The sequence below is a fragment of the Podarcis raffonei genome, chromosome 3 (assembly GCF_027172205.1).
Source record: "Podarcis raffonei isolate rPodRaf1 chromosome 3, rPodRaf1.pri, whole genome shotgun sequence".
Taxonomy (NCBI): Eukaryota; Metazoa; Chordata; class Lepidosauria; order Squamata; family Lacertidae; genus Podarcis; species Podarcis raffonei.
In genome coordinates, this window is record NC_070604.1 from 32,031,751 (window position 1) to 32,059,247 (window position 27,497).

Here is a 27,497-nt window from a genome sequence, read left to right on the forward strand (position 1 = left end):
GCCAATAAAGCGAGATGAGCGCCGCAACCCCAGAGTCGTCCGTGACTGGACCTAATGGTCATGGGTCCCTTTACTTTTACCTGTGTCACTCTTAGAGCAGAACCTGTGGCCCTCAGATGTTCCTGGATTCCAACTCCCACCAACTCCAGTGAAATCCTGTACATGTTCTATTAAGAAACAAACACCTGGGACTTACTCCCAGGTAAATGTGTACAGTGTGGCAACCTTAAGTAACCCATTATTTCTCATTCCTGTCCCACTCCCCAGTCCTCTATCTTCAATAGTGGGATGATATAGGTCTACCTCCTTGGCTCCCAACTGCAACATTTTCAAAAGTATGTGTTCCATGGTTTGGCTATTGAAAAACGGGGTTCGCAGTAGCTAATTGGGAACTACTGGCTTACTTTACAGGGTTGTTGTAAAATTTGCCTAGTTAATGTATGCATTTTTAATCCCTAACCGTTGGACAAGCTTATGACTAGCAATGAATGGATGCCAATTGCATATACAATATTAGGCAAACCTGACAGTCTCAAAGTTGAAATCTGTTTTTTATCTTTTGATTTTTGTGTTGTGAACTGCCCTGAGATCTACGGATGGAGGGATGTAGGGTGGTATACAAATTTAAATAACAACAGCAGCAGCAGCAACAACAACAACAACATCATATTTAATTTTCTACAAGTAGCCCAGTAAAAATGTCTAAATAACACAACATTTCATTCCTGTTAAGGCTGCAAAGTACTGTAATTTGCATAAGAATATTTATGGAAAACCTACATAACTAGAAACAGCACGAAGAAACTTGCATATATATATTTTTGACAATAGACTACCCCAAGCCAAATTCCAATGTATGTCAGAGTAGTAAAATATCCCAAAGCAAATTCATGCATGTGATGTCAGAAGGACTCTAAAACTGTTTCTTTGGATTAGTTTTGTTTGAAAAACTCCATCAGACTTTTTTTTTACCTCAATACTTTCCACTGGTTGTGACAAAAAAGCACTTCAGTAGCAAAAATATTGGGATATTTTGTGTCTAAGCAGTTTCGCTTATATGATAGAAAGAAAACGATAAATAAAAAGTGACTGAAATTGGAGGACATTGTTTATTATTGCACAGGTGGCAATGTCCCAGAAGGACTATGTTAATAGGTCAACTTGTGTGTAAATTCTGCAATGAAAGGTGCACCTGGAGTTGAATTTTCTCCCAAATTACCAGCCACATCCGTTACAGGGGGTTACACTATTTTTTTAAACAATTCATTACTACTACCATTACCGTTATGAAAACTGCCTATAATTACCAATCAAAATTCCAAATCAGTAACTTAAGATTATTTTATTTATTTAAGCAACACATTGATATACAGCCTTCATAACTGCTTATCCCAGGTGGCTTACAAAAGCAACAAAGAATGCAAATAATAATTAAAACAATAAAATTGGTAGCAAAAATAAAATCCATTGGAACAGCAGAGCGACAAAGTCCCTTCGTAGTGTTTAAAATATACTTTTCTTTACAGTGCTTAATATCCAGTTCATTAAAATCCCCGTAATTATGAACAGAAGGTGTAGCCGCCTCTAGGAACATTCTCGTGTGTGGGTTGGCCGCTTCACTAAGACTATGAGCTCAGCTTAGTTCAGGAAGAGAGCAGTTACAGAAAGCATTTGTGGTATGAAAAGTTATGACATTTCTGTAGGAAGTAACGGTTTCCTTGGTAACCTCTAGATTAGATTACTGCAAAATGTTATATGTGGGGCTGCCTCTGAAGATGCTTTGAAAACTTTAGCTGGTGCAGAATTCAGCAGCCTGCTTGTTCAATGGGACAAGATGTTTTGAGCATATAGCACCAAACCTGGCCCAGCTGCACTGGCTGCTAATTAATTTCCGGGCCCAATTCAAAGTCCTGGTTTTGATCTATAAAGCCATAAACGGCTCAAGAACCACAATCCCTCAAGGAGCACCTCTCCCCATATGAACTGACCTGGAGCCTGCTATCACCATGTGAGGCCCTTCTTTGTGTTTGCCCCTCCACAAGAGGCCGGGAGGGTGGCAACACGAGAACGAGCCTTTTCTGTGGTGGCTCCCTGTGTGTGGAATGCTCTCCCCAGGGAGGCTTGGCTGGCACCTTCATTGCATACCTTTGGGTGCCAGGTAAAAACAGCCCTCTTCTCCCAGGCCTTTGGCAAATCAAACTGGCCTTTAAAACTGGGGTGTGTGTCTGTGTGTGTGTTTGTGTTTTACTATTTTGTTTGCTTTGCACGCTGTGCATTTTTGTGCTTTTTATACTGGAAACTGCCCTATGATCCTCGGATGAAGGGTGGTACATAAATTTAATAAAGCAAATTAGGTTTTTCTTTTATGTGAGTGTCAGGTCTGGTTCTTCCATGTGCACATCCCCAGGTAAGGCTGAGAAAACATAGAGGTCTGATTTGGTGTAAGAAAGCTTCCTAGGTTCCCTCACACCAGATACTCACTATATATCAGATCCACACGTCAGCTGGCTTGAGAGCCCTTTCCTCCATGTTATAAGAAGAGAGCACTTTAAACAAACACTCGCATCAATGAAGTTTTAGTTTTTTGAAACCGTACAGTGCAAAGTCCAGCCCTCTGCCTTCCAAAAGGGAATAGCGGCTGTGTTGGGGAGGGGGGTGGGGGGGGAGAGCTGTTGACGTTAATAGTACCTCAGACTGACAGACTGGTAAGTACTTGACTGGGAGCAACATGACCTAGCAAAACACTTCAGTGTTAATAAGACATTAGGGTGGGTGGATGCTTCCATTTATCATCTAGCCCATCGGACCCACAAGATTCTGGAACAGCTTGCTGGGTTATGGTGTAGCCCTTATTTTGTTTCCGTCGTGGCCACAGAACATAACAGAGATAGCTTTGAATCCTTCCTCTGTTCTGCTGTCACAGAAGAATGTTCGTGTCATGATGACCTGACCAAGTGTTCAGTTGCACACACACTGCACTGTTTCCAGAGGGTTACTCAGTCAGGCTGACAGGCTCTCTCTTCTGAATCAAAGGGAGGCAAACTCCAGCAGAGCTGGAGTTGGCAGCTATCAGCCACCTTTGCAAGTGCTCTGGCAGTGCTCAGTTCACGATGATTCAAATCACGAGGCTGACTTAGGGACATAATTCTGGGAGCCTGAACACCTCAGCTGTGTAAGGTATAGTGTATGTTTTTTTTGTTGTTTTGTTATGTTGGGAACATTTGCTTATTTCTTCCTCTTGTGTCACTGAGATTTTTTCCCCCCAGGTGAGATTTATTGTGAAGAGCTACGTTATCTAGCCCTGGTGTGGGCTGACTCCCAATTTTCTGTGGCCTCTCTTTTTTCCTTTACTCGGATCCCTGTGGTCCAACAGTGTGTTCTAAAATCACTAAGTAAGAGAGTGCCTAATTGGTATTTCTCAGTGGTTGAACATAACTGCTTTATTTTAAGTGGTCCTGAATGGGCACTCTTGACTTGAGAATATAAGTGCTTGTCACTTAAACCAAGGACTATGTAGTTCTACATTATTTTCAGGAATCCCAGCTACCAGCAAGCTTTAGGTAGTCTACTGAGGAAATGTCCTATAGTCTACCTGCGGATACCTCTGCCCATCCTTAACTTAATTACATGGGCTATTGAAGTTCATAATTCCATCATCTTTTTTTCAGAATTACGATTATACTCACGCTTCTGCCTTGTTATAATGGCACATTGTTTCAAATATTCTTTCCTATAACATCTCTTTAACCGTTGCTCGCAGAAGTATTACTTGCTTTCTAGCTCTGCTTCATGTCATAGGAAAGAAACACGGGCTTTTCAAAGGACAGAATGCTTGAGGGGAATTTTCATTTCACAATACACATGTTCAGAAAGTAATGCCTTTACTGGATTTTATTTACTTTTTTAAAGCTCCCTCCTTTTGCACCAACCATTTTCTGGAGTTAGATTTGTATGAAACAAGATGAAAGCTGACACAGAGGAAATTGTTTCTAAGCCCCAACGTTGTCCTTGTACAATTTTGGTTTCAGGTTTCCAAGAGCAATTGGCTCTATAAAAGGAATGTTTTCCCAGTTTCGAAAACCTGGGTATTTTTTGCTACTTTAAAAACTTTATTTTTAGGGAAGGTGTGACCATCTACTTCTTGGTCCTGATGCTTTGAGAAGATGGCCCTGGTGCTCCCTCCCAATTCTACAATTCTGTGATTCTATAATTCTATGATTCTATGTCTAAACTGCAAAAGCAAACTACTTCAGTTGCTGTTTCCCATCCCTGCCAATGGGAGTCTTGTCAGGGGGTTGGGGACCTCTTAGCCTAGAAATCTCAACACTCTCTCAGTGAAACAGTTCCCAGGATTATTGGAGGTGTGTGTAGGGGTGGAGTTTGAAATGGCTAAATCAGTTTCAAATAGGAATGCTTACAGTATCAATGTACCTTGTGGATGCAGAAGGCGCTTGTCGGAGGAACTAATACCTCAAGGTCACCTTTGCTTTGCTTAGAAGTAGGATTACTTGGATTTCAGTACACCGGCTGCCGCTAAAAGCATACGCAGTCATAAGGTAAGTGCTAGAAATTATGGGAGTGATGTGTTTAAATCGAGCTAGTATCAGCATGGTCCTCATCTTGAATTTGTATGCAAGTTATTAATAGAAAACTAAGAACAGAAGGAAGGCAGAAAGGCAGACAATTCAGTGCTCCTTAAGGAAGATGTATTTGTTTTTAACAGGTGTAGATTATGCTCTGTTTCCCCCCCACCCCGTAAAGACCTGCCTGCCACAATGCTAATTTGCAGAGTCTCCCTCTCCTCCTGCCTCCAGACCTTTATTAAAAGTCTAGTCTACACCGCTAGAGGAAAGGTCTAATGTTATTATGATGTGCCTTAAGAGCTTATAAAGTAAAACACATGTTTAATATTTCAGGTTCCCCCCCCCAAAACTCATGCTATCCCAGTTGCTACCTTGTAGTTGACTGAGAATGCAACCCTGTATGGCTTTCTACTCAAGAAGTAAGCCCTGCTGAGTTCAATGGGACTTCCCAGCTCACTTTCCCACTGCCTCTTGAGCCTGTGTTTTATCCCCGTGTGGATCACATCTCTGTGGGGCTTCGTGCTCTGAGGCAGGTCATCGTTATTCCCTCATGCTTTTTTAAAGGCGTCTAGACCGAGGGTGACTTTCCAGAAGCCACTGTTAAAGCCTAGATGAAATTTGACCTTATGTTTTAAGCCTGCATACGCAAACACTCTGCACTGAAGTTGCCATACCAACTGCCCAGTGAAGAAGCGTAACACCCAGGAACCTGGGATGCTGTTTCCTTTTTTTTTTATAATATTTTTATTAGAGAATTTTTTATAACCACAAAAACATAACATAACAATACAATAAGCACAACAAATACATAAACAAAAAAAAACAAAAAAACAAGTACAATTTCATATCTTAATTTCTTATACCTTTCTTCTCCGACTTCCTCATGCCACCCTTTTCTGTATTCCAGATTCTAATCAATTATTCAGCAAATCTTCCCTTATTTTAATTTAATTTAATCTCCTGGGATGCTGTTTCCAGAGGCAGAGGAACTGTGCCTTTGTGTGGGTTGGAAAAAGAACAGGCTCCTTGGATTGGTAACACTGGAATTACAGATCCTCAGCATCACAATATCAAGACGGAGCGGGATCCAAAGTATGTTTAATTAGTAGTAAGTCCTACCGTATTGAGTCCAGGCTTACTAGTCCATTTTAGCATTATATAGTCTTAAGGGCATGAAGAGGCACCGTGACATTGAAAATTAAATATAAAGAACTAGTGGGCACCATTCGCCCAAAGCCAAGCACACTTAAATCCAGTTGGGTTCAACGCATGGTTAAAACCCGTGGGATGTGAAAATGTCACCCTACCCACGGAGTGTGACCCATGTTCTCCAGTGCCGATGGGGCATTTTTGCAAGTGATGTAATAAAACCCACACCTTGCAGTCAAGCTTGATAGTGTGCAACTGGAGGTTATAAATAGGGGGGGGGGGAGATATTAACCTGAGCACACATTTTCCAGCTAATGCTCATTTTACATTCACCTCGCAGATGCGGGGAATGCCAAAACCAATTTAGGAAAACTGCCTCGGATCCAAGCTCTGGGAAAGTAGAGTCCCAAAGCTAGTATGCACAGGAGATTACTGAGGAAGTGAGTCCTCCTCTTCTCCTCGGGACTATAACTGCAGTGATTCCCTCCTTATTTTTATTTGCTAACACTGCCTCCTTCGCTTTCCTCTCCTGCCTAACAAACTCCACTTATTTAAAGTTTGCCATTCTTTCAGACGCAGCTTGATTGTGGTCTGTTAACTCAGAGGCACTAAGTTCTTCCAAAATATGCAGACGAAGCAAGGGGATGATGGGGGGGGGGCAGAAACAAGCTGCAGGATGGCAGCCAAAAACTCTGGGATCTGAGCTAGGCATTAAAAGACACTGCCTGGAGAACTGCGAGCTAGAGACACTTAACGGAGTTATTTTATTTCCAAAGTAACACCTGCAGCGTTTATGAGATCCTGTTAAGAAGCAGAAGAAATCTGCATTAGAATACAGTGTTTCCTGTAGGAGAGGAAGAAAAAGACACTTACAGGATGCAGCTCGGTTACCTAATGTATTTATTGCCATATCATATATTAGGCGTTAGCCTGCAGTGTTGTTTCTGTTCCAGACTTGCAGCCAATTGATTAGGGAGCTGTTCTCCACGACTCAAGGGACAAAATAAAGAGTAAACACAATGGCTGGGTGTCTGGGAACTGACAGTCCTCACTTCAAGGCAAAAGATGGCTCACTCTGCATTAGTAACGCTTCCACTTTGAAAATTCACAGTGTCTGATGCTGGGTGCTTTTGAAGCATTGCTGCTATTTTGGTGTGTGTTTGTGTGCATAAGAGGAGGTATTTTCTGTTATTTAGGCTTCCTGGTATAATTTGAAAAAACATACTTTGTATTTCAAGGGACATTTATCAGAAACGCAAGGAGACGTGTCCCCTAATTAAGGACATTACATATGACCAGAATGTTCCCTCAGGCTGAGATTCTAATCTGTGAACTCTGGTTTTCAGCATTACGTATGTTACAACTGCACTGTAAGGCCGCATATATGCCATACAGTGAAACGATGTGACTTCTACCAAAGAATCCAGGGAACTGTAGCTAATCCACCACAGACCTACAGTTCACAGCGCCCTTAATAAACTAAAGTTCCCAGGGTTATTTGGGGAAAGTCATTGCTTGAGGAGGTGGCCCAAAACGGCAATCCAATTTGCCTTTAAAAATGTGGATGAGGGTGTGACCAAACTTTGTGATGACTGAACTTGAATTTGGCTTCCTTGCCTGCTAGGAACAGCATGGAGACCGGTTCAAAATCTGATTTGAACTTCAGTTCAAAACCCCTTTCTTCGCCTTGCAAAATCACGTTCTTCACTTACTCTGCTAGTTACTTTCATGCCTGCAAAATAATATTGTGTGATCTCTGGTGTATTATCCTAAACTGCTTTTTTGAAGGGTAGATTTATTCTTTGAGTTGCTGATGAGCTCCAGTGCAGTTTTCATTTCCTATCCCCTTCACTAAGTGATAGAATTGTAGAACTGGAAGGGAACCCAAGGGTCATCTAGCCCAACCCCCTGCAATGCAGGGATCAATTTAAATTGCTCTTCAAGCTCTCTCTTTCTTTCTCTTTGTAGAATTCTTAAAAAAAATAAAATGCAGTGAATAGCATCATGATAGGGTTCTGTCATCAGACGTTAGGTTGCAGACCTGACCACCCTCCCTTCTCACTTCCTGTTAACATGGAGCCTCTTAACAGAGCCTGCCAGTATTTTTTCTGATCATTGTTTGGAATTTCACAGACATTTGAAACCTGTGCCACCCCCTTGTGTTTGTGAGCGACTGAAAGGCATCAGTCTGCACAGCAGCAGATCTAGAAGAGTTCAATAGCACAAGAAAACGAGGCCCAGCACGTCAAGCTTCCTGTTGCCTATTTTATTACTCACTTAGCACATTCAGGGTCACCAGCTTGTAGCTGTCACCCAATACTGGTGACAAGAGATTTGCAAGCGCTTTCGAGACCTTAGCTTCCACAGTATAAATGCAAGCAACCATCTCGTATGGTTAGAAATAGGGATTTTTTTGTTTTTTATTTGCTCCGCTGTGCCAGTGCCCTGCTCATTTTTCCAAACAGCAAAATAATATGTCAGATAATCAGATGCTTGGGTGTACTATATTTTGTTTTTATTGTTAGGAACCCCCTAAGCCTGAAGAAAGTGCAACAGGAAATTAAAGCCAGCAGGCATTAATCTGTGTCTCAGGGTGCTCTGCACAAACATATGTGCACGCCAGCCAATTGCTCATCGCTCAATCATTCATCACCTGTGAACTCTGTGTATGAATGGGTGGGCCAGCTTCCTTGGCAAGCCTTATGTTTTGAGCTGATGTGAGGCAGCATGACAAGTCTTGCCTGTGGGGTTCAATATTGGAATGGCTCCTTCAGAGATGTGAGTCATCCCTTGATATATGGCTGTCATCAGACGATGCCTTGAGGGAGGTGGGATATATATTCCACAAAGAAACTGGACACAATTAAATGATGCCTCTGCAAAGTCTGCAAAGTCTGACTTTAATCCATTGTTTCCCAAACTTGGATCTCCAGCTGTTTCCGAACTGCAGTTTCCATCATCCCTGACCACCGGTCCTGCTAGCTAGGGATGATGTCCAAAAGCAGCTGGAGACCCAAGTCTAGGAAACACTGCTTTAAGCAACGGGAGGTTAAATCTGGCATCTTGATTCACCCAGAAGTAAATCCCCACTGAATTCAGTGGAACTGACTCCGACATCAGCTTGCATTTTTTTCTGAGTACTCTCACCCTCTGAGGTAAGGCAAGAGGTGATCAGAGAGAGGGCATTATTTGCGGTAGCCTCCTTTCTTTGGCATTGCTTTCCTAGGGAAGTTCACCTGGTCCGGTGCATGTGTTGTATCTTTCTGGCACCAGACAAAAGTCCTTTTACAAATCTGTTTCAGTTTAAATGTTTTGATTGCTGCTGCTATGCCCTTTTGAGCCTGTCAGAGTAATTACATTTACATCTTCCATTAGTATTTTTTTTTAATGATGTTGTGCTTCTTATTTTTATGTAAGCTATAAGTTATGTAACTTCCTGTCATTTACCTGCAGGATCTGCTCAGTGAGTGCTGCCAACTGCCCATCATCTTTGCCCTGTCAAGAACAATGTCAAACTCATGGATAGATGCCTCTTTGGCATTCTGAGTGGTTTCCTTAGCTTGTGAGGACAAAACTTGATTTTCCTCTCTTCTCTTTCTCTTTCTTGTTTCATGTGGAATAGTAAATAAATAAAACAAGCCCTCCTCAAACTGCAAAGAAGATGGGGAATTCTTATGCTGGGCAGCTCAAGACCACACGCTTTGAAGAAGTGCTGCATAATTCTATCGAGGCTTCTCTCCGGTCCAATAATTTAGTTCCTAGGCCGGTTTTTTCACAGCTGTATTTAGAAGCCGAACAGCACCTTTCCTCTCTAGAAGGTAAGAAACGTTGATTTGACATTTTTATTCAAGTAGAAATTGAGCCTGTTTTGTTTTGAATGATCAAGAGATCATCCTGAATATTCAGTCCTCAACCAACACAAAGTTGGCAGAGCCGCCACTGGGTGCTGCCTGGTTGGTGTTGACCTGCAACGGAGCCTCGTTGGTGGTGGTTTCCCATTTATGGAATGTCCTCCTTGGTTAGGGGCATCTTTCTCCCTCGTTATTAACACTGGAATTTTAAATAAAAAACCTTCCTGTTCACCTAGGCATTTGATGGCTGGAAAATAACTGTTTCTGGCAACCTTGAAATGATATTTGATTGCTTTTAATTTTTTAAATTATTATTTGTTGCGGTGGTTGCTGTTTTATTGTTTGCTGTCCTTGGCTGCTTTGGGAGGAAGGGTGGAACAGAAAGTTGATTAAATGATGAATAAATAAGCGTTCAAGCATGATATTCCTATCCCCCAAGCAAAGTCACTGGAATCACTTCACCACCCACCAAGCCAACTTGTTTTACTGCTAAACTTCAGGAACCTCTGTGGATCTGACAGTATGCAGGCATCATTATTCTTCTGGTGCAACTATTTCCTCCTGTTAATTGCTGGTCTCTCTTTATTGGCTTGAAGGGCATTTCCTTTGTATCTTCTTTTCATGAGCACACTTCCTTTCAAAGCAGTCTAATTACGGCATGGAAAGAATAATTATCAATGCAATATGGCGGGGTCTTTAGGCAATTGCATTGAAACGTAATTGAAATATTATTCAAATAGTTTTGAACGATATAGCTACTCACCACCTATGGAAAAACCCTATTTAGGAACAAATCTGTGGCCATTGCACACATATTTCCCTCTCTCCTTCCTTTCTTCCAAGTTGAACAAGGGCTTTTTCATTTGCATGAAAAAAAAATCACCATTGTTTAAGTGTCCATCTGCTCCCACTGCTTGCTCCCCACATGGAAAACCTTAGATTTCATGAACCTTAGATTTCAACAAAGTCTGATGTCACAAAAGTGGGTTATGACATCAACTGGGAGAAGATGCTGCCAGAACATGGTCTTTGTTTTAAAACAAAAGAACTCTTTTCACACTTGTTAATGGATTTAACAAATCGCTGGGTCCTAATCCTGGTGTTCTTTGTGTGTGTGTGTTTATATATATAATTAGCAAGAACTAAGTGCGTTTATCCAGATTATTATTATTATTATTATTATTATTATTATTATTATTATTTTATTTTAAAAAGCATGCACGCCGACAGGGCAGAAAAAATATTTAATTATTTCATTTAAAATGTGTATAAATTGCCCATTAGCTTTAATACTGCCTAATTGCTATTGTGTGGCTGGAGAACGATATCCTATTGAGGTGCAATATGGGAATAGCCTTGCTTCCAAAGGGGAGGCCGTTTGCTATTTCTTTTACCAAAAATAACAAGGGGGTTGCAAAATGTGCCCTTCCATGAGAGGGGGGAAGGAAGTGTTCATACTTCACAAATAGTTTTTAAAATTATAAAATAAAATGTCCACAAAATGCCAGGGCACCGCTATGTGGAATAGCGTAGTGGACTTCCTAGTCCCACCTTATCATCTTCTCATTATTAAAGGGCCAGAAGACAGTTAATGCTTGTAGCTAGGAGTAATAACCTTGAGCAAAATAATAATGAGAACAACCCAGCCATAAAAGTAATTTAGAAAACCATTGATTTCACTGGAAGGGATTTAAGCACATGTTTAATTCTTATTGAAATCAGTTGGACTTAAAATACTGCCAATTCTTGAAATGAAAACTTCTGGTAGATGGGCAGAGTCTAGGGGCAATCACAGAAGAGTTTCAGGAACGGAGTTTGGGCGTATCCAACATTTTTAAAAAGCAGATAGCTGGGTGAGATAGCTCAGTTGGTTAGAGCATGGTGCCGATAACACCAAGGTTGCAGGTTCAGTCCCCGTATGGAACAGCTCCATAGCCCAGGGGGTTGGACTAGATGATCCTCAAGGTCCCTTCCAACTCTACTGTTGGATTCTAGTGCTTTTGAGAGGTCCACGCTGTAGCCAGGTGATTTTTGGTGTGCCTGTATACGCAGCCTAACACAAAAATCAATATCTGGACCGATTTTATTCTCATTAGCTAACCATTTATTTCATTGGCCGAGAGGGGATGTGTTCTTGCCCTCTTGAAAACAGACACAATAAATTAAAAATTGCGTAGTTAACGGAGAGGCAGTATTTGTTTATATTCTCCCAACAATTTCCTCTGTAGTCTGCCTATTTTATTTATATGATTGCAGGCTGAAAGTGCAATAATAAAATAGACTAGTGCTTGTCATCGTTGTTTGCCATGAAGTCTGCTTCTGAGCCTTTTCAGGCAAAACCGTTGGAACAAAAGGGCACTCCTAGACTTCAGACCGCAGGCAATGTCTTTCTTTTGCATTACGCTGCTCAGCAAAACAACTGATGTTCAGAGTGGTTGTGATCTTTGCTTGGATGCTTTTGCTGGACAGCTGTGTTATTTCCATAGATTTTCCTGCCGTTTTCCTTTCGGCATGTAGTCAAAATTTATGTGACTGCTTCGTACCAAGTTAACTAAATTCTCTGTGGCTTATATCGAACGTGTGCTTTATTCATGCTTAATGTATGCCTTATGTTTAATTCAAACACTTAACACATCAATAGCTGTAACCTAACTGAATATATTAAGCAAGGTTTTATTTGTCATCTGAATCTGGCCCAGTTTGCTCAGTGCCTCAAAGCATGTAGAGCTTAATGCAGCTCTGGACAAAAATAATCATGCTTTTATAATGACTGCCCTTTAAAGGGTTGTGCATGTATATTGAAGTTTTGAAGAGCTGATCTACAAATATTGGTTTAAGCTGGCACTATGAACACACCAAAGGCATCTCAAAATCATAGTTTGCATACATCTTGAGTATTTGAGGGCCTTGATCCAGTGCCGTGCAATTGTCCTCATCCCTCACATCCCCCAATGTGAGTGTAAGCAGTGCAAGCGTTCATTATAGTGAATGGGAACTTCACAATCATTTAATGTTGCAGCACCTAGACTTTTGAAACTCCCTGCCTATTGATATCAAGCAGGCACCTTCACTGCACTCTTTTCAGTGCCTGCTAAAAACATTTACATTTAGACAAGCCTAACTACCCTTGGGACGCGGGTGGCGCTGTGGGTAAAAGCCTCAGCGCCTAGGGCTTGCCGATCGAAAGGTCGGCGGTTCGAATCCCCGCGGCGGGGTGCGCTCCTGTTGCTTGGTCCCAGCGCCTGCCAACCTAGCAGTTCGAAAGCACCTCCAGGTGCAAGTAGATAAATAGGGACCGCTTACTAGCGGGAAGGTAAACGGCGTTTCCGTGTACGGCTCTGGCTCGCCAGAGCAGCGATGTCACGCTGGCCACGTGACCCGGAAGTGTCTCCGGACAGCGCTGCCCCCCGGCCTCTTGAGTGAGATGGGCGCACAACCCTAGAGTCTGTCAAGACTGGCCCGTACGGGCAGGGGTACCTTTACCTTTAACTAGCATGCTTAAAGGGACGCAGGTGGCGCTGTGGGTTAAACCACAGAGCCTAGGACTTGCCAATCAGAAGGTCGGCGGTTCGAATCCCCGCGACGGGGTGAGCTCCCGTTGCTCAGTCCCTGCTCCTGCCAACCTAGAAGTTTGAAAGCACATCAAAGTGCAAGTAGATAAATAGGTACCGCTCTGGCGGGAAGGTAAACGGCGTTTCCGTGCGCTGCTCTGGTTTGCCAGAAGCGGCTTAGTCATGCTGGTCACATGACCCGGAAGCTGTACGCCGGCTCCCTTGGCCAATAAAGCGAGATGAGCGCCGCAACCCCAGAGTCGGTCACGACCGGCCCTAATGGTCAGGGGTCCCTTTACCTTTACTTTAACTAGCATGCTTGGGAAGTTGAGATGTTTTTTAATCTGATTTAGCATTTTAACTTTTGCATGTTAAAGGACTGTTGTAAATTTTTATTGAGTTTCTTGTTTTAGCTTTTTTTCTAAACCGCTAGAAGGTTTTCTTCCTTTAAAAAAACAATCACACGGTATGTCACTTTTATGAAATAAATAATAAAATAATATCCCCAGACAGTTCTCCTCTCTCAGTGCCATGGAATTATTGCACAAGCAACTTGCGTGGCAAATGGAGGACAGGGCTGGAAGAGGATATGGGAAACACGCCCAAGATCTCCCATTCCTTTTGGCACCCCCTCATTCTGCCCGCGCATGTACCTATGATCTTGCACTGGTGTGGGGATGAGGGAAGCAGGGTTCTGTTGGACTCTGTGTTTCTTAGTCCTGCTCCACTAGATCAGGTAAATCGTATAGGACAAGATATAGTGGACCAGTTCACAAGAACCTTAGGTGGGAAGTTGGTGGATTTGCCCCCGCCCCCTTGGGATGCTTGTGAGTTCACACAAGCACGTTTGTCACTCCACAACTGCAGCTTGACTTGATTCCTTGTGTCTGTGAGACAGTCACCATGGTTCAAAAGTCACAGGCCACTTTCATGTCACCTGAACATGCTGTGTCTCTTGGTGGAGGCAGTTCACATGTTATTTGTTGTGAGTTGAGTGACTTATTATTCCGGAAAGTGCTGTGGGTGCTTTTCTTCTCTTACACCAAATTCACACCTGTTCCCTTTATTTACCTGCTTTTCTGTAAAGTCGGAAGCTACTGTTTAGCTCATTAACTCAGCGCAGTCCTCACTTCCGTATTTGAAGCTTGGTACCTGCGGCTGAATTTGCGAAACAGCTCTCACTGATAAAGGGGGAGAAACGTTATTTCCTCTCATCTGAATGCACCATTTACCTGACCTCTGGTGACTGTGCTCACGATACCTTTTAGCAGGCAACAGAGTGGATAATGAGGAAGATGAGGAGGAAGAAGAGGAAGAGGAGGAAAGTTCAGAATCAAGCAGCCCCCCTATCACTTATCAGATGAAGCCGCCTCCTGAAGGTGGTTGCACTACTGACGGTAAGAAATTCATACAGCCGGGTGGCACGTTTAGAGGTGCACGCAGATGAAGCGGCTTCTTCACACCGATGACTGAGAGCACATGCGCCGAGTTGCACCCAGCATTGCGTGTGCACATGACGACTGTTGCATCAGGAGAGGCCGGCCAGGTTGCGCCCGGGCTGACATCCCGCCAGGCCAACATCCCGCCAGGCCACACCACATCCGGGTGACATTCCCTTAGGCCTTCTCTGCTCCCTCAAGATTGGGGATGCTGAGCCCTCTTCCAGTGGACATGGCGGAGGGCTGTAGAGGCTTCAGCCCCACAGAGTTGGCACGCCTGACTGAGAGTTGATCCTTTCACACAGAATGAAACCTAAGAGTTCAATCCAGCAAGCCTTAGGCATGGCTACATTCAGTCGTGGACTTAAACTAATCAGGACTGCGTCATTTCTGCTGCTTTCACTGGGATCCATGCTTAATTCTGAGGCCTAGTTGATGTTTAGGCTGTGCTATTTGGGACTGCAAGTGGAAGCCCCCATGATTGAATGTCTTGCTGTGCATTTATTTCTCCACATAGCAAAGTCAGAGAGAGTGGTTCTAGTCTAATCTTCTCCCCGAGATTATCACATTTGTCTTCTATTTACACCCTGATTTTCACTTAACAGAGTAGCACTTAGAGTTTTATTTATGAAGGAACATTCAGTTATGTGAGCCCCCACCTGAAGTCTGAAATGGTACTGCTCAGAATTCCTCAGTGAAAAATAGGATGTCACAATGAACTTTGCAGATTGAATTTTGCATGAAAAATTACCTTTAGGATAATAAGATTTTGGGGGAAATGATAATAATTGTGGATTGCTTTTAATCTGTTTGGGTCAGCTTGTTTTAAAATGTTTGGTATTATTACAACTTCTAAAGAAAGTATTAATCCGAACAGAGATTTTTACAGTTTGAGAATGGAGATACTATTGTATAATTGTTAGCAAAACATGACTCAGAATGGCACATTCCAGAACATCTATGGATGATGTACAGAGAAATTTAGGGTATTTTGAATGGTAAGCTCAGATATTCGTTTTTAATGAGCATTTGCATACCAGAGTTGTTTTCTATAAAGTGAAAGAGTAGTCTTTATTTCCAATTAATTCAATGTCCACCTTTTTGACTTGAAAATTACTTAGCTCCTTCTGGACGGGATGCCACATGTACACTGCAAAAAGTAGAAGCCCTGAGTTGCATATAAAACTGCACATGTTAATTTATATGCACAGATGCAAATTTAGAAATAATTACTTTAAACAATTTAAATAGAAATACAATACATCTCACCACAGTGAAGAAGACTGAGCAGGTAACCTATGCGCCTGATTGGTTTGCTGCCCAGGGGCTCCCTTTTGATGGGCAATTCCTGGTTCTCTCTTCTTATGGTTCTTCATCTTTAAACTGGAATTAGACCTGACAGCTCTTCAGCTAAGAGGACTGTAAAATAGGATACATTGCCACCTTAGACTGAGTCCTGAGACTGGCTAGCCTACTGAAGTCCCATGTTTATGTTGTGCCACCTTAGACTGAGTCCTGAGACTGGCTAGCCTACTGAAGTCCCATGTTTATGTTGTGCCACCTTAGACTGAGTCCTGAGACTGGCTAGCCTACTGAAGTCCCATGTTTATGTTGTGCCACCTTAGACTGAGTCCTGAGACTGGCTAGCCTACTGAAGTCCCATGTTTATGTTGTGCCACCTTAGACTGAGTCCTGAGACTGGCTAGCCTACTGAAGTCCCATGTTTATGTTGTGCCACCTTAGACTGAGTCCTGAGACTGGCTAGCCTACTGAAGTCCCATGTTTATGTTGTCACTTGCACTTTGCTATTTATTGAGATATCTAGTATCCATGTGTACTAATTTCTTTTCTTTCTTTTTTTTTTAAAAGGATGTGCTTCAGGGCATGTCTGTAGCAGCTCCTTTTTTGTGCAATCTGGCACCGAAAAGAGCACATGCCGTTGGTTTGGCTTCTGCCTCATTCCAATGTCTCGCCAATTATTGTCTCTCGGTTGTTGCTCCATTTCCTGGTTTCTCTGTGTGAAATTTAGCTCCTCATTAACTGGGTACTAACTTTCCTGTGATGGCCCTTGCATATGTTTGGACAAATGCCGCTTAGTGTGTCCCTCATCCTTGCCATTGTCCTTCCCATGTACTTTCACCACTGCAGCTTTTTACCCACTTTGGAATGCTGAATTTGCTTATATTAACCGGATTACCACTTCCTGCTTACTGTTTTGCAAAAGGTGATGCACAAATCTTCAGACAATATAATCCAGAATTTCCTTCGTAGCAACTGTCCACCCGTCTCTCTGGGTGACCAGAGTCCATAATAATAATAATAATAATAATAATAATAATAATAATAATACCCCACCCATCTGGCTGGGTTTCTATTCCCACATCACACACACTTCATTATTGGAGCCATTTTCCTTTAAAAATGCATATGCCAATATTCCCCTCTCGTTTGTTAATTTATTCTGCTGTGTTACATTGTAAGGAAAGAATGCGATTGTTTCTGAACTTGTACAGCTTAGGCAGTTTTGCTGTCCGTACTTCTGCATCAATCCCTCACCCCTTTACACATTTGAATCAAAATACAGTGGTACCTCTGGATGCGAACAGGATCCGTTCTGGAGCCCCGTTCGCATCCTGAAGTGAATGTAAGATGCAACTGCGCGTGCGCGGGTCGTGTTTCGCTGCTTCCGCGCATGCGTGTGACGTCATTTTGAGCGTCTGCGCATGCGTGAGCGGCGAAACCCAGAAGTAATGCTCTCTGTTACTTCCGGGTCGCCACGGAGCGCAACCTGAAAATATTCATCCCGAAGCTACTTCAACCTGAGGTATGACTGTAATGAGAGATATGTAGATGCAACCGTGCATATTCAGTGGGGATTTATTAATTTTATCCTGGACCCACAGTTCCGAGAAGAATTTATTTCTTTAAAACACCTTGGCTATTGTCTTTTCTTTTTTTTCTTTTCAAAAATTTCAAATTTATTCCACCAGTTCATACATAACCTACGGTATATGATTTGACTAAAATAGTGCTGTTGTTTTTCCTCCTCCAGGTTTCTGCCAGGCTGGTAAAGATTTGAGATTAGCATCGGTTTCAAACGACCCAATTGAAGTGCCTTCAGGGTTTCTACTGGTTGGCGCCAAGTCACCAAACTTACCGGATCACCTTTTAGTGTGTGCCGTAGATAAGAGATTTCTGCCTGATGACCAGGGGCGCAATGCCTTGCTAGGTAAGTGGCGGCTGTGATCACAGCATTGCTGTAAGTCAAGGACCCTGTGGCCCTCGTAAGATTTTGTGGGATTATTGACTGCCATCATCCTTGACTACTGCCATGTTGACTGGAACTGATGGGAGTTGGAGATAAACCATTTCTGGAGAGCCAAGGTTTCCAGTTTCTGTTGTCAGGGAGAAATGACAAGATTAGCCCCATCTCATTTTGATTCCTGGTATTCGTCCTTGTTTTGGAACGATTTAACCTTCTGTGCAGGTGGCTGAGCTTAAGGAAAGGTACGGAGTGAACCTCTATTTTGCAGATGCCGCGTTACCTTTAATCCAATCCAAGGTTATAATCATTGTCAGATCAGTTTGCATTTACAGTTGCTCAGGCGACACCTTGAATTACTAGGCCATTTATGGACATTTCCAATGCCAGCTGTCTTTGATCTCATCTTGTGTTGATATACAACCTGTTCCTCTTCTCTTTTGAGATGTGGTTTGTGATAGCAACCCATTAGTGAAGCTGGCTGCACAGAAACAGAGGCTCCCTAGGGTTGTCATATTTCTAAAAGTGAAAATCTGGACACAAATGGTTTTTTTTCTGACATGGGTTTCCATATGCCTAGGTTTCCCTGAACATTTTAACCGATCCTCAGAAATTCTGTCAGGACACTGTTTTTGACGGACAAATCCAGGATATGCCTGGGAAATGCTGGACATATAGCAACACTACTCCCTGCTGCTTTCTCAGTCTCATCACCTTCTTTATGAGATATATATATATATATATAGGTAAAGGGGACCCCTGACCATTAGGTCCAGTCGTGGCCGACTCTGGGGTTACGGCGCTCATCTCGCTTTATTGGCCAAGGGAGCCAGCGTACAGCTTCCGGGTCATGTGGCCAGCTTCTGGCGAACCAGAGCAGTGCACGGAAATGCTGTTTACCTTCCCGCCAGAGCAGTACCTATTTATCTACTTGCACTTTGACATGCTTTCGAACTGCTAGGTTGGCAGGAGGAGGGACTGAGCAACGGGAGCTCACCCCGTTCCGGGGATTCGAACCGCCAACCTTCTGATCGGCAAGTCCTAGGCTCTGTGGTTTATCTAAAACCCCTATCCGGTGGGTTGTAGTGGTTAGAGTATGGGTTAGGACCAGGGAAACTCAGGTTCAAATTCCCACTCACCCTCTCCCTGAGTAGTTCTACTGGGAGAGAGCCTCTGAGCTGTGGCTCCCTGAGGTCCAGTCCTAGCTGCACCAACTATTCAACACTCATGCCCCATAACTGCAATTCTAATTATAGTACCTTGGAAATATGGCAGACCTGTTTAGGGCCTTTGTGGCGTAGATTGAATCTAGGGCTGTGTGCATGCCCTAAATTTAAAGCACATCCCCTAACAAGAGAAAGAGTTATGGGAACTGGTTAGTTAAGTGTGCTGGAAATCGTAGCTCTCTGAGGCATAAGCTACAGTTTCCAGCCTTCTTTGGGGGCAGAATATATGCCTTAAAATGTGTGGTGTGTATGCAGCCTTGCTCTTGGACTTGAACTAGTTGTGAAGGGTGACTTTGGGTCATCCTCTCACTCTCTTTTACCCAACGTACTTTACTGATCTGTGAGGAGAAGAGACAGTGTTAATCTTACATAGGCTGCTCTAAGCAACTGGAAGGAAAAGTGAGATACACATGTGATGGATGAAAAGATGATTGTCTACTGTGCTAGAATTAGTGTGAGTGGGTTAGGATCTTGGTACAAAACAAACTCTGGGGAGGAAAAAAAGTGTGATGAGCGCTAAACAAGGCAATTAAATAACATTTTCCCAAGCTACTAGTTAGGCCTGGTGTTTAACTTTGAAGAAACTCTAATTACTTTGTGCTCTGTCACACACAGTTCTTGAGAGCTTCACATATGGTGTTCCGCACCATATTGAATTCTTATGTATTTGAGAGTAAATGCATTTGCTGTTAGGGTTGCTCCTAACAATATTGCCAGGCAACAAGGAGCTACAAAGCGATGCCCATAAAAATCAAAAGGATGCAATGTGAGCCCAGTATAAATAAATTTGGGATCTGAGTTTACAACCAGCTTTGTGAGAAGCGGTGGAGTATATAACTTCATCTGGCAATAATGTGTCTTGCCATGAGATCTTGCTGACTTTGATGGGTCACAGTACAATTGGCCTGCGACCGTAAAGGAATTAAAAGGGCTGTAAATTTGTGGTGCGTTGTCATTTTAAAGATACAAGCAGCAATGTTGAACCACTCAGCCCATTCATGGCTTGCGCTATTAACAGCCTAAGGTTCCTAAGGCTGTTAACACAGAGGAAGTAGTATATGTGTTAATTGCACGCTAAACCAGAAGAGGGGGGAAAAGTAGTAAGAAACATTTGGTAATAATAACGCTAAGCCTACAATCCTGTGCACACTCACTTGGGAGTAAGCTCCGTTGAACGCAGTGGTGTGTCTTCTAAGTCAATACACAAAAGGATCAGGTTTAGCAGTTATTTGCAATGCTTTTGTGTGCAGCTAAAACGTTGGATTATTGCCCTTCAAGTTATTTCTGTGTTCATTTCTAAACATTTAAAATTATGTTTCAGCACCAACTGAAGCAGAGGTTCCCCTTGTGCTGGCAGAATTTCTGGTGGCAAGTTTCTTGTGCTTTGCTTTCTGCTTTTAAAATGCATGATTCTGTCTAGTAGCAAATCTTCAAAGTCAGTTCTGTATAAAACATCTGAAGGTGCATCTTTACATGTTTCCTTGATAATGCGTACCTTCTTCATCAAGGTGCATATGTAATATTTGTGACTAGGATATTTCAGTTGTCCTTAGGGGACCAAGCAATGATGTTATGATGACACGAGCATTTCCTTGTGGCAGTCTGACCGCACACAAGAGAACAATGCCATATCAGATGCATAGCAGCAGGGATGGAACAGTCAGTCTATTTCCATCTGTGACATTTTCACATGTGCTCATCCATAACTCTGTTCCAGCTTATTTCTGCATTAACGGGTGGCGCTGTGGGTTAAACCACAGAGCCTAGGACTTGCCGATCAGAAGGTCGGCGGTTCGAATCCCCGCGACGGGGTGAGCTCCCATTGCTCGGTCCCTGCTGCTGCCAACCTAGCAGTTCGAAAGCATGTCAAACTTCAAGTAGATAAATAGGTACCTCTCTGGTGGGAAGGTAAACGGCATTTCCGTGTGCTGCTCTGGTTTGCCAGAAGTGGCTTAGTCATGCTGGCCACATGACCCAGAAGCTGTATGCCGGCTCCCTTGGCCAGTAAAGTGAGATGAGCGCCACAACCCCAGAGTCAGCCACGACTGGACCTAATGGTCAGGGGTCCCCATTACCTTTACCTAAGAGTTATCATAATGAAAATTTGCATTTACATCTCCAATTCCTTTATCTCCCCCAGAGATATTTGATTTCTGGAAGAATTTTCATGTATTTGATCTAATAACCATATTGAAAAATTTAGGGAGAGCAAAAGCTGGCGGATGACGAAGTTTCAGCCCACATATCTTTCTGGGGAGTTTAGATCTCAGCAACTTGTGACTGAATTTTCAAAGCTCAACAACTTCAAGGATTCCTAATTTCTCTTGCTTCCTCTTGTTGCTGCAGACCACAGTGACATGCACTACACAAGGATGGTCACATGGGATATAATAATGCCTGCCTCGAGGGATGTATGCTTGTGTGTGTGAACTGACCCACATCTCAAATTGCTTGCACAACAAGAAATGTCCGTATTATTGAAATTGGTGATTCATAGCATGGTGTGCTTTGGTCTCTGTCACTCTCTGATTGTGTTGCTCTGGAATCTGGACAGTGGTGGACCTTGGCGTCTCAGATTTCAGTGGCGCCCTGTGTGATGCCATAATCCAGTGGTGAATTTTGCCTTCCGTTGGATGTCACGGTTTTGGCCTTCTGCAGCACCCCAGAAGCCCCACGCCCAGTGCAACTGAATTGGTTGCACTCCCCTAGATCCGCCTTTGATCTGGATGGTAGGAATTCATTTCACAGTCCATCCAGCCTGCTAAAGCAGTGTGGAATAAGTAAAGTGGATTAATAAACTGGGCCATGCTGCTTTAGAGTAGAGTAGAGTAGAGTAGAGTAGAGTAGAGGAACAGAAGCTGGTTGTTGGGTGGGATCCTTGTTTCTCTACTCTTATTGGGCCATTTTGACCAGTGGGCTTTGGTCTGCCCACCTCTCAATTGTCTGACATCACTACGATGGCAGATGACCCGTTTTCCCTTTGTAGCACCGCAAGCTGCACTAAAAAGAAGAATCCAATCCCAGCCAAGTGGGGTTGGGATTGCCTGTGCTGTGGAGTACCCCGGGCAAAACTCCATAGCATAGCCAATCCCAGCTGGCTTGCCTCACTACCAGTTAGCTGATTGGCAGTGACAGCGAGCCTCCCTTGTCAATACATAGTTGAGAATGCACTTCAAGGCTCCCTATTGTGCATTGGTAGCTGTCTGCCACCTGTCTGCCACCTGATGTTACAGATGACATCAGGTGTTTGTAGCTTGGGGGATCTGGCCTCGCGGGTCATATTGGGATTTATCCCAGGCCTGATTACGCCCTCAGACCAGAATTTTCCCAATCCTGGCCTATAGATTAGGGAGGACTATAATATGCTTCCAGATGGGTGCTTCATATTGAAAATAGTTTTTTTTAGCTACTGCAAACAGATAGAGTTATTAACTTATTGATTTTTCCTTAGGGAGGTTAAATCTTGATTAAATCGGGGTGGGGATAGTGACATTTTAATGCCGAGGACATTGTGCAGACTCTGCAAAGAAACTTGCATGCAAGAGCAGCACTGATCCCACAATAAACATCTACCTGGAAGCACCCAGAGTACTGATAACAATAAAAAATGCTGCTGAATTTTGCATAGATGCACCTGTATTTGAGGCACTTGAAGGAAAATGGTAGTTGGCAAACTGTTGCATACATCCTTTGTTCTCACGGCCACCTCTTTGAGGAAGACCGTCATTATATCCCCATTTTACATAATTGAGACCAAGAGAATGAATTCTGCCCAATCCATGAATGATTTGGAATTTGGAATGGAGATTTCAAAAATTCAAATTCTAAGTGAAAAGCATTTTCTTGATATTTCCTAGCCATCATTTTTGAAAGGAGGAAATGACAAGTATCAGACCCGACTTGAATGTCCAGTCATTCCACCCCTGCACTTTGGTGATAGTCATAGATAATAGAACCATAGAACTCTAGAGCTGGATGGGACCCAAAGGGTCATCTAGTTGTGACCCCCTGGAATTCAGTGAAGTGGGAGATAAATGTAATCAAATCAATAAATGGGTGAGGAAATAAGTTCTGCAGATATTCAGAGATGCTCTTAAAAACACACACAACCATTTATAAATCTCAGGGCAGAGTTCTTGCAGTGGAACAACTGAGCTCATTGACTCCTATATAGACCCTAACAGGTACTGCTGAGCCAACTCGGAAGTTATCAGGATTTTCTTTAAGACATCCTTCAGCTGGAATAGGCTTGGTAAGCTTGGCTTCAGATCAAGCCCTGCCTGCAAATAAGCTCAATATTTGTAAATTGATGGAATCAAATTTTATTTATCTACTTTGGTATGGCTCTCTTCCTCTCTCTCTCTCTCTTCCTCTCTCTCTCTCTTTCCATCCATTTGTTTTCATAAAGCAGGGGACCCTGTTTCTTCCTTAATCTCGTTTGATAACCTTGAAGGAAACTGTTCACAAAAGGGAAATGCACCCCATCCAAAAGTGTCTTAAATGGTTTCCTGAGCATTTCTGAGCTGGCTCCACCACTGTCTGTGGAGATGCCCACAGGGCATATATAGGCTCGGAAGGAAACATATCTGTGCATTTAGTAATTTCCTTAGTAGCCTCTTTGACTTCTGTTTCATATTCATGACAAGCTAGTGAAATGCCTGTGGGGCATAAATCAAGTCCGTTTATTGATTTTGTTTAGAAGGTTGCTTTGGTGGTTCCAGCTTGCTTGCCTCCATGACTTACTTGAGTTGGTCATATTGGAGGTTTCTTCTTCTTCTTTTTTTAAAAAAACACCATTCTGTCTAGCCTTCTTATGCAAAATATTGGCACCCTCTCCCTGCGAGGTGCAAGTATTCTAGCTATTAAGTAATCTTTGTTCATCAATGTGAGAGAACTTCCTCTCCGAAGCTTTTCACGGTACTTTTAGGAAACACACGTCCTATGAATCTCTAAATCAGTGCCATACATTAAGACAGAAAATATTGCCGCGCTCTGCATGGGGCGCTGAGACCCCTTTCCTGTTTGTTTTGTTGCCTCCACATAACAGCCTCCCAAGCTTTTTGCAACAATAACATTCATAAACTTCTAAATCTTGCAAACCTATTAATACAGTTCTTTAGAATGAAAGAAAGGCGAGGGTCAACAAGGGATAATATTTTTCAGTAATGGCTGATCAAAATTAGAAATTAATTAGGGATGGGTAACCTGTGGCCCTCCAGATGTTGTTGGATTCCACCTTCCTTCATGCCCAACCAGCCTGACCAATGGTCAGGGATGGTGGGAGTTGTAGTCCAACAGCATCCCGGAGGATCACGGGTTTGCCACTCTGTATTAGAATAATGAAAAGTCTGGATGAAAACAGTGGTTTATTAACCTAGTGGGTACATCCCTATCTTGCTGAGAGGATATTCTGTGGAGTCGGTTGCAGCGTCCTGTGGCAATTTAAAGATCATAGCTGCCACCTGAGGATTACATTTTATGTATCTGATGAAGTGAGCGCCCATTCACAAAGGTTTATGCTGTAGTAAACTTCTTAGTCTTTAAGGTGCCATAAGACTGCTTGTTGTTGTTTCTCCAGGGACGGCGCTCTATAAACCGGACACCCTCCTCCTGCCATTGTTTCCCTGCCCTTCTCCCCCAGAAGGCCTCCTTATTTTTCCTTTTTTTTTTTACTTCTACTCTCTTGAGGAAAGTCCTGACGTATAAACAGTGCAGCTCTTGTCTCTTATCATCTTCCTCCCTTTTGCCAGAGAGCTGCGTTTGCACGGTTTATCTCCATGCTCACTTGTAGGAAGGCTTGGTAAAATTCTCCGGGGGGAAATGAAGAACCAGGGTGGGAAAATATCAAGGATTCATTCTCTTTTCCTGCTAGAAGAGCATTAGAGGCTTTTTGCCTGCCATGCAGAACCAAGCACTGTCCTATTATTCCAAGGGTGCCCCAACATGCCATCTGAGGAGAAACAGGAATGTGCCTCCCTCTCTTCTGCCCCCTGCCACCTCACCACTTCTGCAGCTGCCGGAAGAACCCCCCTCTTGCTGAAACTTGGCGACGCATGGTGTCGCTCTTCATCTTCCCCATCCCTAGGGAATATGGGATAGTACTTGTTTCTGCCCGGCAGGCTGAAAACTTATAACACTCTTTTGGCGGGAAAAGAGAATCCTCAATTTTCCCCACCCTGCTTCTTGATTGAACTCAAGAGAGTGGGGGCGGCATCTGCAAGGCTGTTATGTTTTTCTTCTTTGCTCCAGGGGCTACAGATCAAATCCCCATTACAGGGACAGCAACTGGAATGACCATCCCATATTATATATATTATATATATTATATATATTATATATATGTAATAAATAATAATAATAATACACTGTCCAGCTAACTAGGTTGCCACAGCTATTCCGAGCAGCTTCCAATATATATAAAAGCACAATAAAACATTAAACATTTTAAAACTTCCCTATACTGTCCAAGGCTGCCTTCAGATGTCTTCTAAAAGTTATAATTTACTTATCTCCTTGGCACGGGGGTCCCATAACTCCATACCCACCCCCAGCACTTCTCTGATGAAAATAGGCACATCCTAAGGAAAAGGGCATTCTAGGGGCATTCTAGGATCAAATCAGAAACCGGGAAGGCTTCTGTAAATCTGGGACTGTCCCTGGAAAATAGGGACACTTTGAGGGTCTGCCATGTTAAGATTCAATATCCAGAAAACGGCTAAAATCACACACATCTTTGTAATGTCCAGAAGTCAGGGTCAACTATGAAATGTGATCCTTCCATTTTGAATGTGTATGGCCATTAAGAATATAAGAGGGACCCTGCTAGATCAAACCAAAGGCCTATAGCAGGGGTCTGCAACTTTTAAGACAAAAAGAGCCACTTGGACCCGTTTCCGAAGAAAAAAAAAAAAGGGAGCCGCAAAACAAGCCAAATGTAAATAACCGCACATTCTTCCCCTTCCCCCATTCTCTCTCTTTTCCCTGAGTCTATTTCAGATAGCAAAGAGGGGTATGGTACCTCTCATATCCAGTGGCGTAGCGTGGGTTGTCAGCACCTGGGGCAAGGCAAGTAATTTGCGCCCCCTAACCCGTGGATTTTAGCAGGGGCAGAGAGCTGCGAGCGTGCCCCCCAGATGTTGCACCCGGTGCGGCCGGCCCCCCCTGCACCCCCCACGCTACGCCACTGCTCATATCCATTTTTTGCAAAGCACCATGTGCATAGAGGGCATTATACAAATTAATACATAGGAAAGTGTCTGTCCCTCCCTGCAGTTCAACTCCCTCTCTTTTTACTAACAGAACATATCCATTCCTTCTGCTGGTGCAACTTTCTCATCATTTCTACATAACAGCATTTATAAACCAGTGCCAGAGAAACTGGGTGAAAGGAAGGTGAGAGGGAAGAGATATGAATATTTATGTGTATATATGTATACATACGTACACCTACACAATTACAGGTTTGAAGCCAACTTAAAATAAAAAGAGCTGGTAAGCAAAGGAATCTGTAGTGCTTTCCATGGGATCTGGGGACATGTCAGCTAATACTCTTCCCTTTCGTCTTCATTTGCTTGTCTCTGCAGCAAATCTCGAGGGGGAAGGGAGAAGGGCAGGAATTGCATAGGCACGAGAGAACGGGGGAAATCCAGCATGCAGGATTTTGGTGCCTAACAGCCCCCCCCTCTGCAATTGCTCTTGTGCTCCCCCGCCTCTGGACCCCCTCCTCGTCACTGACGTAATTCACCCCTTCCTCCCTGACAGGGAGGGCGGGCCCATTTTGTGGTTCACCTCAGGTGCTCTCCCTCAACTCAGCGGCCACTCAGAAGCAAGGCACGGAAAAGGATCCCGAAGCACCACCGCCACCCCTCTCACACACACACACACACACAAAAACCCCGCCCCGCCATTTCCCTTGAGCGTGCGTGCGCTCTCTCTCTCCCTCGCCTCAGGTGCCTCGCGCGCGGGGCTGAGGAGAGCATGGCCTGGGAGAGCGTTTCCCCTCACCGCCGCCGCCCGTCCTACCCCGGGGGAAGCTATGAGCCATGAATCTGCCTGGCAGAACTTCCCTCCAGCGGCGGCAGCAGCAGCAGCAGCCCTTCTCTGGCCGCCGCCTCCTCCTCCATCCCAGCAGCCGCCGCCTCTCGAGCTCCGCTACCGCCACCACCTTTCTTTGCCCGGCTCGGCTGCCCAGCTCCATCCCCCTCCTCTTTCTGGCGCTTCTGCTTTTCTGCTCAGGGTCCCCGAGGATCTGCGGAGCCGCGGCAAAGGTGTAAAAGAGCCGCATGTAGCTCCGGAGCCGCGGGTTGCCGACCCCTGGCCTATAGAGTCCAGCGCTATTTCGCCCCATAGTGACTAAAAACAGATGCCCCTATTCGCGGGTGGCGCTGTGGGTTCGCGGGTGGCGTTGTGGGTTAAACCACAGAGCCTAGGACTTGC

At 43.7% G+C, this 27,497-nt stretch overlaps 1 protein-coding gene across 13 annotated transcripts in view; it reads left to right on the top strand.

Annotated features, from left to right (window-relative positions):
* GREB1 (growth regulating estrogen receptor binding 1) overlaps nt 1-27,497 on the top strand; it is an 86,564-nt gene that overhangs the window by 22,333 nt on the left and 36,734 nt on the right. For 9 of the 13 annotated variants that reach the window (XM_053381002.1, XM_053381010.1, XM_053381014.1 and 6 more), the window contains 3 exons: nt 9,355-9,550; nt 14,403-14,531; nt 17,626-17,802. In XM_053381002.1, coding sequence (XP_053236977.1) covers nt 9,394-9,550; nt 14,403-14,531; nt 17,626-17,802 — 463 coding nt within the window. In that variant the 5' untranslated portion in view covers nt 9,355-9,393. Of the gene's footprint in view, nt 1-3,156; nt 3,178-4,443; nt 4,557-9,354; nt 9,551-14,402; nt 14,532-17,625; nt 17,803-27,497 lie in introns of those variants that run through there. The other 4 variants (XM_053381008.1, XM_053381007.1, XM_053381009.1 and 1 more) reach the window with 4 other exon arrangements.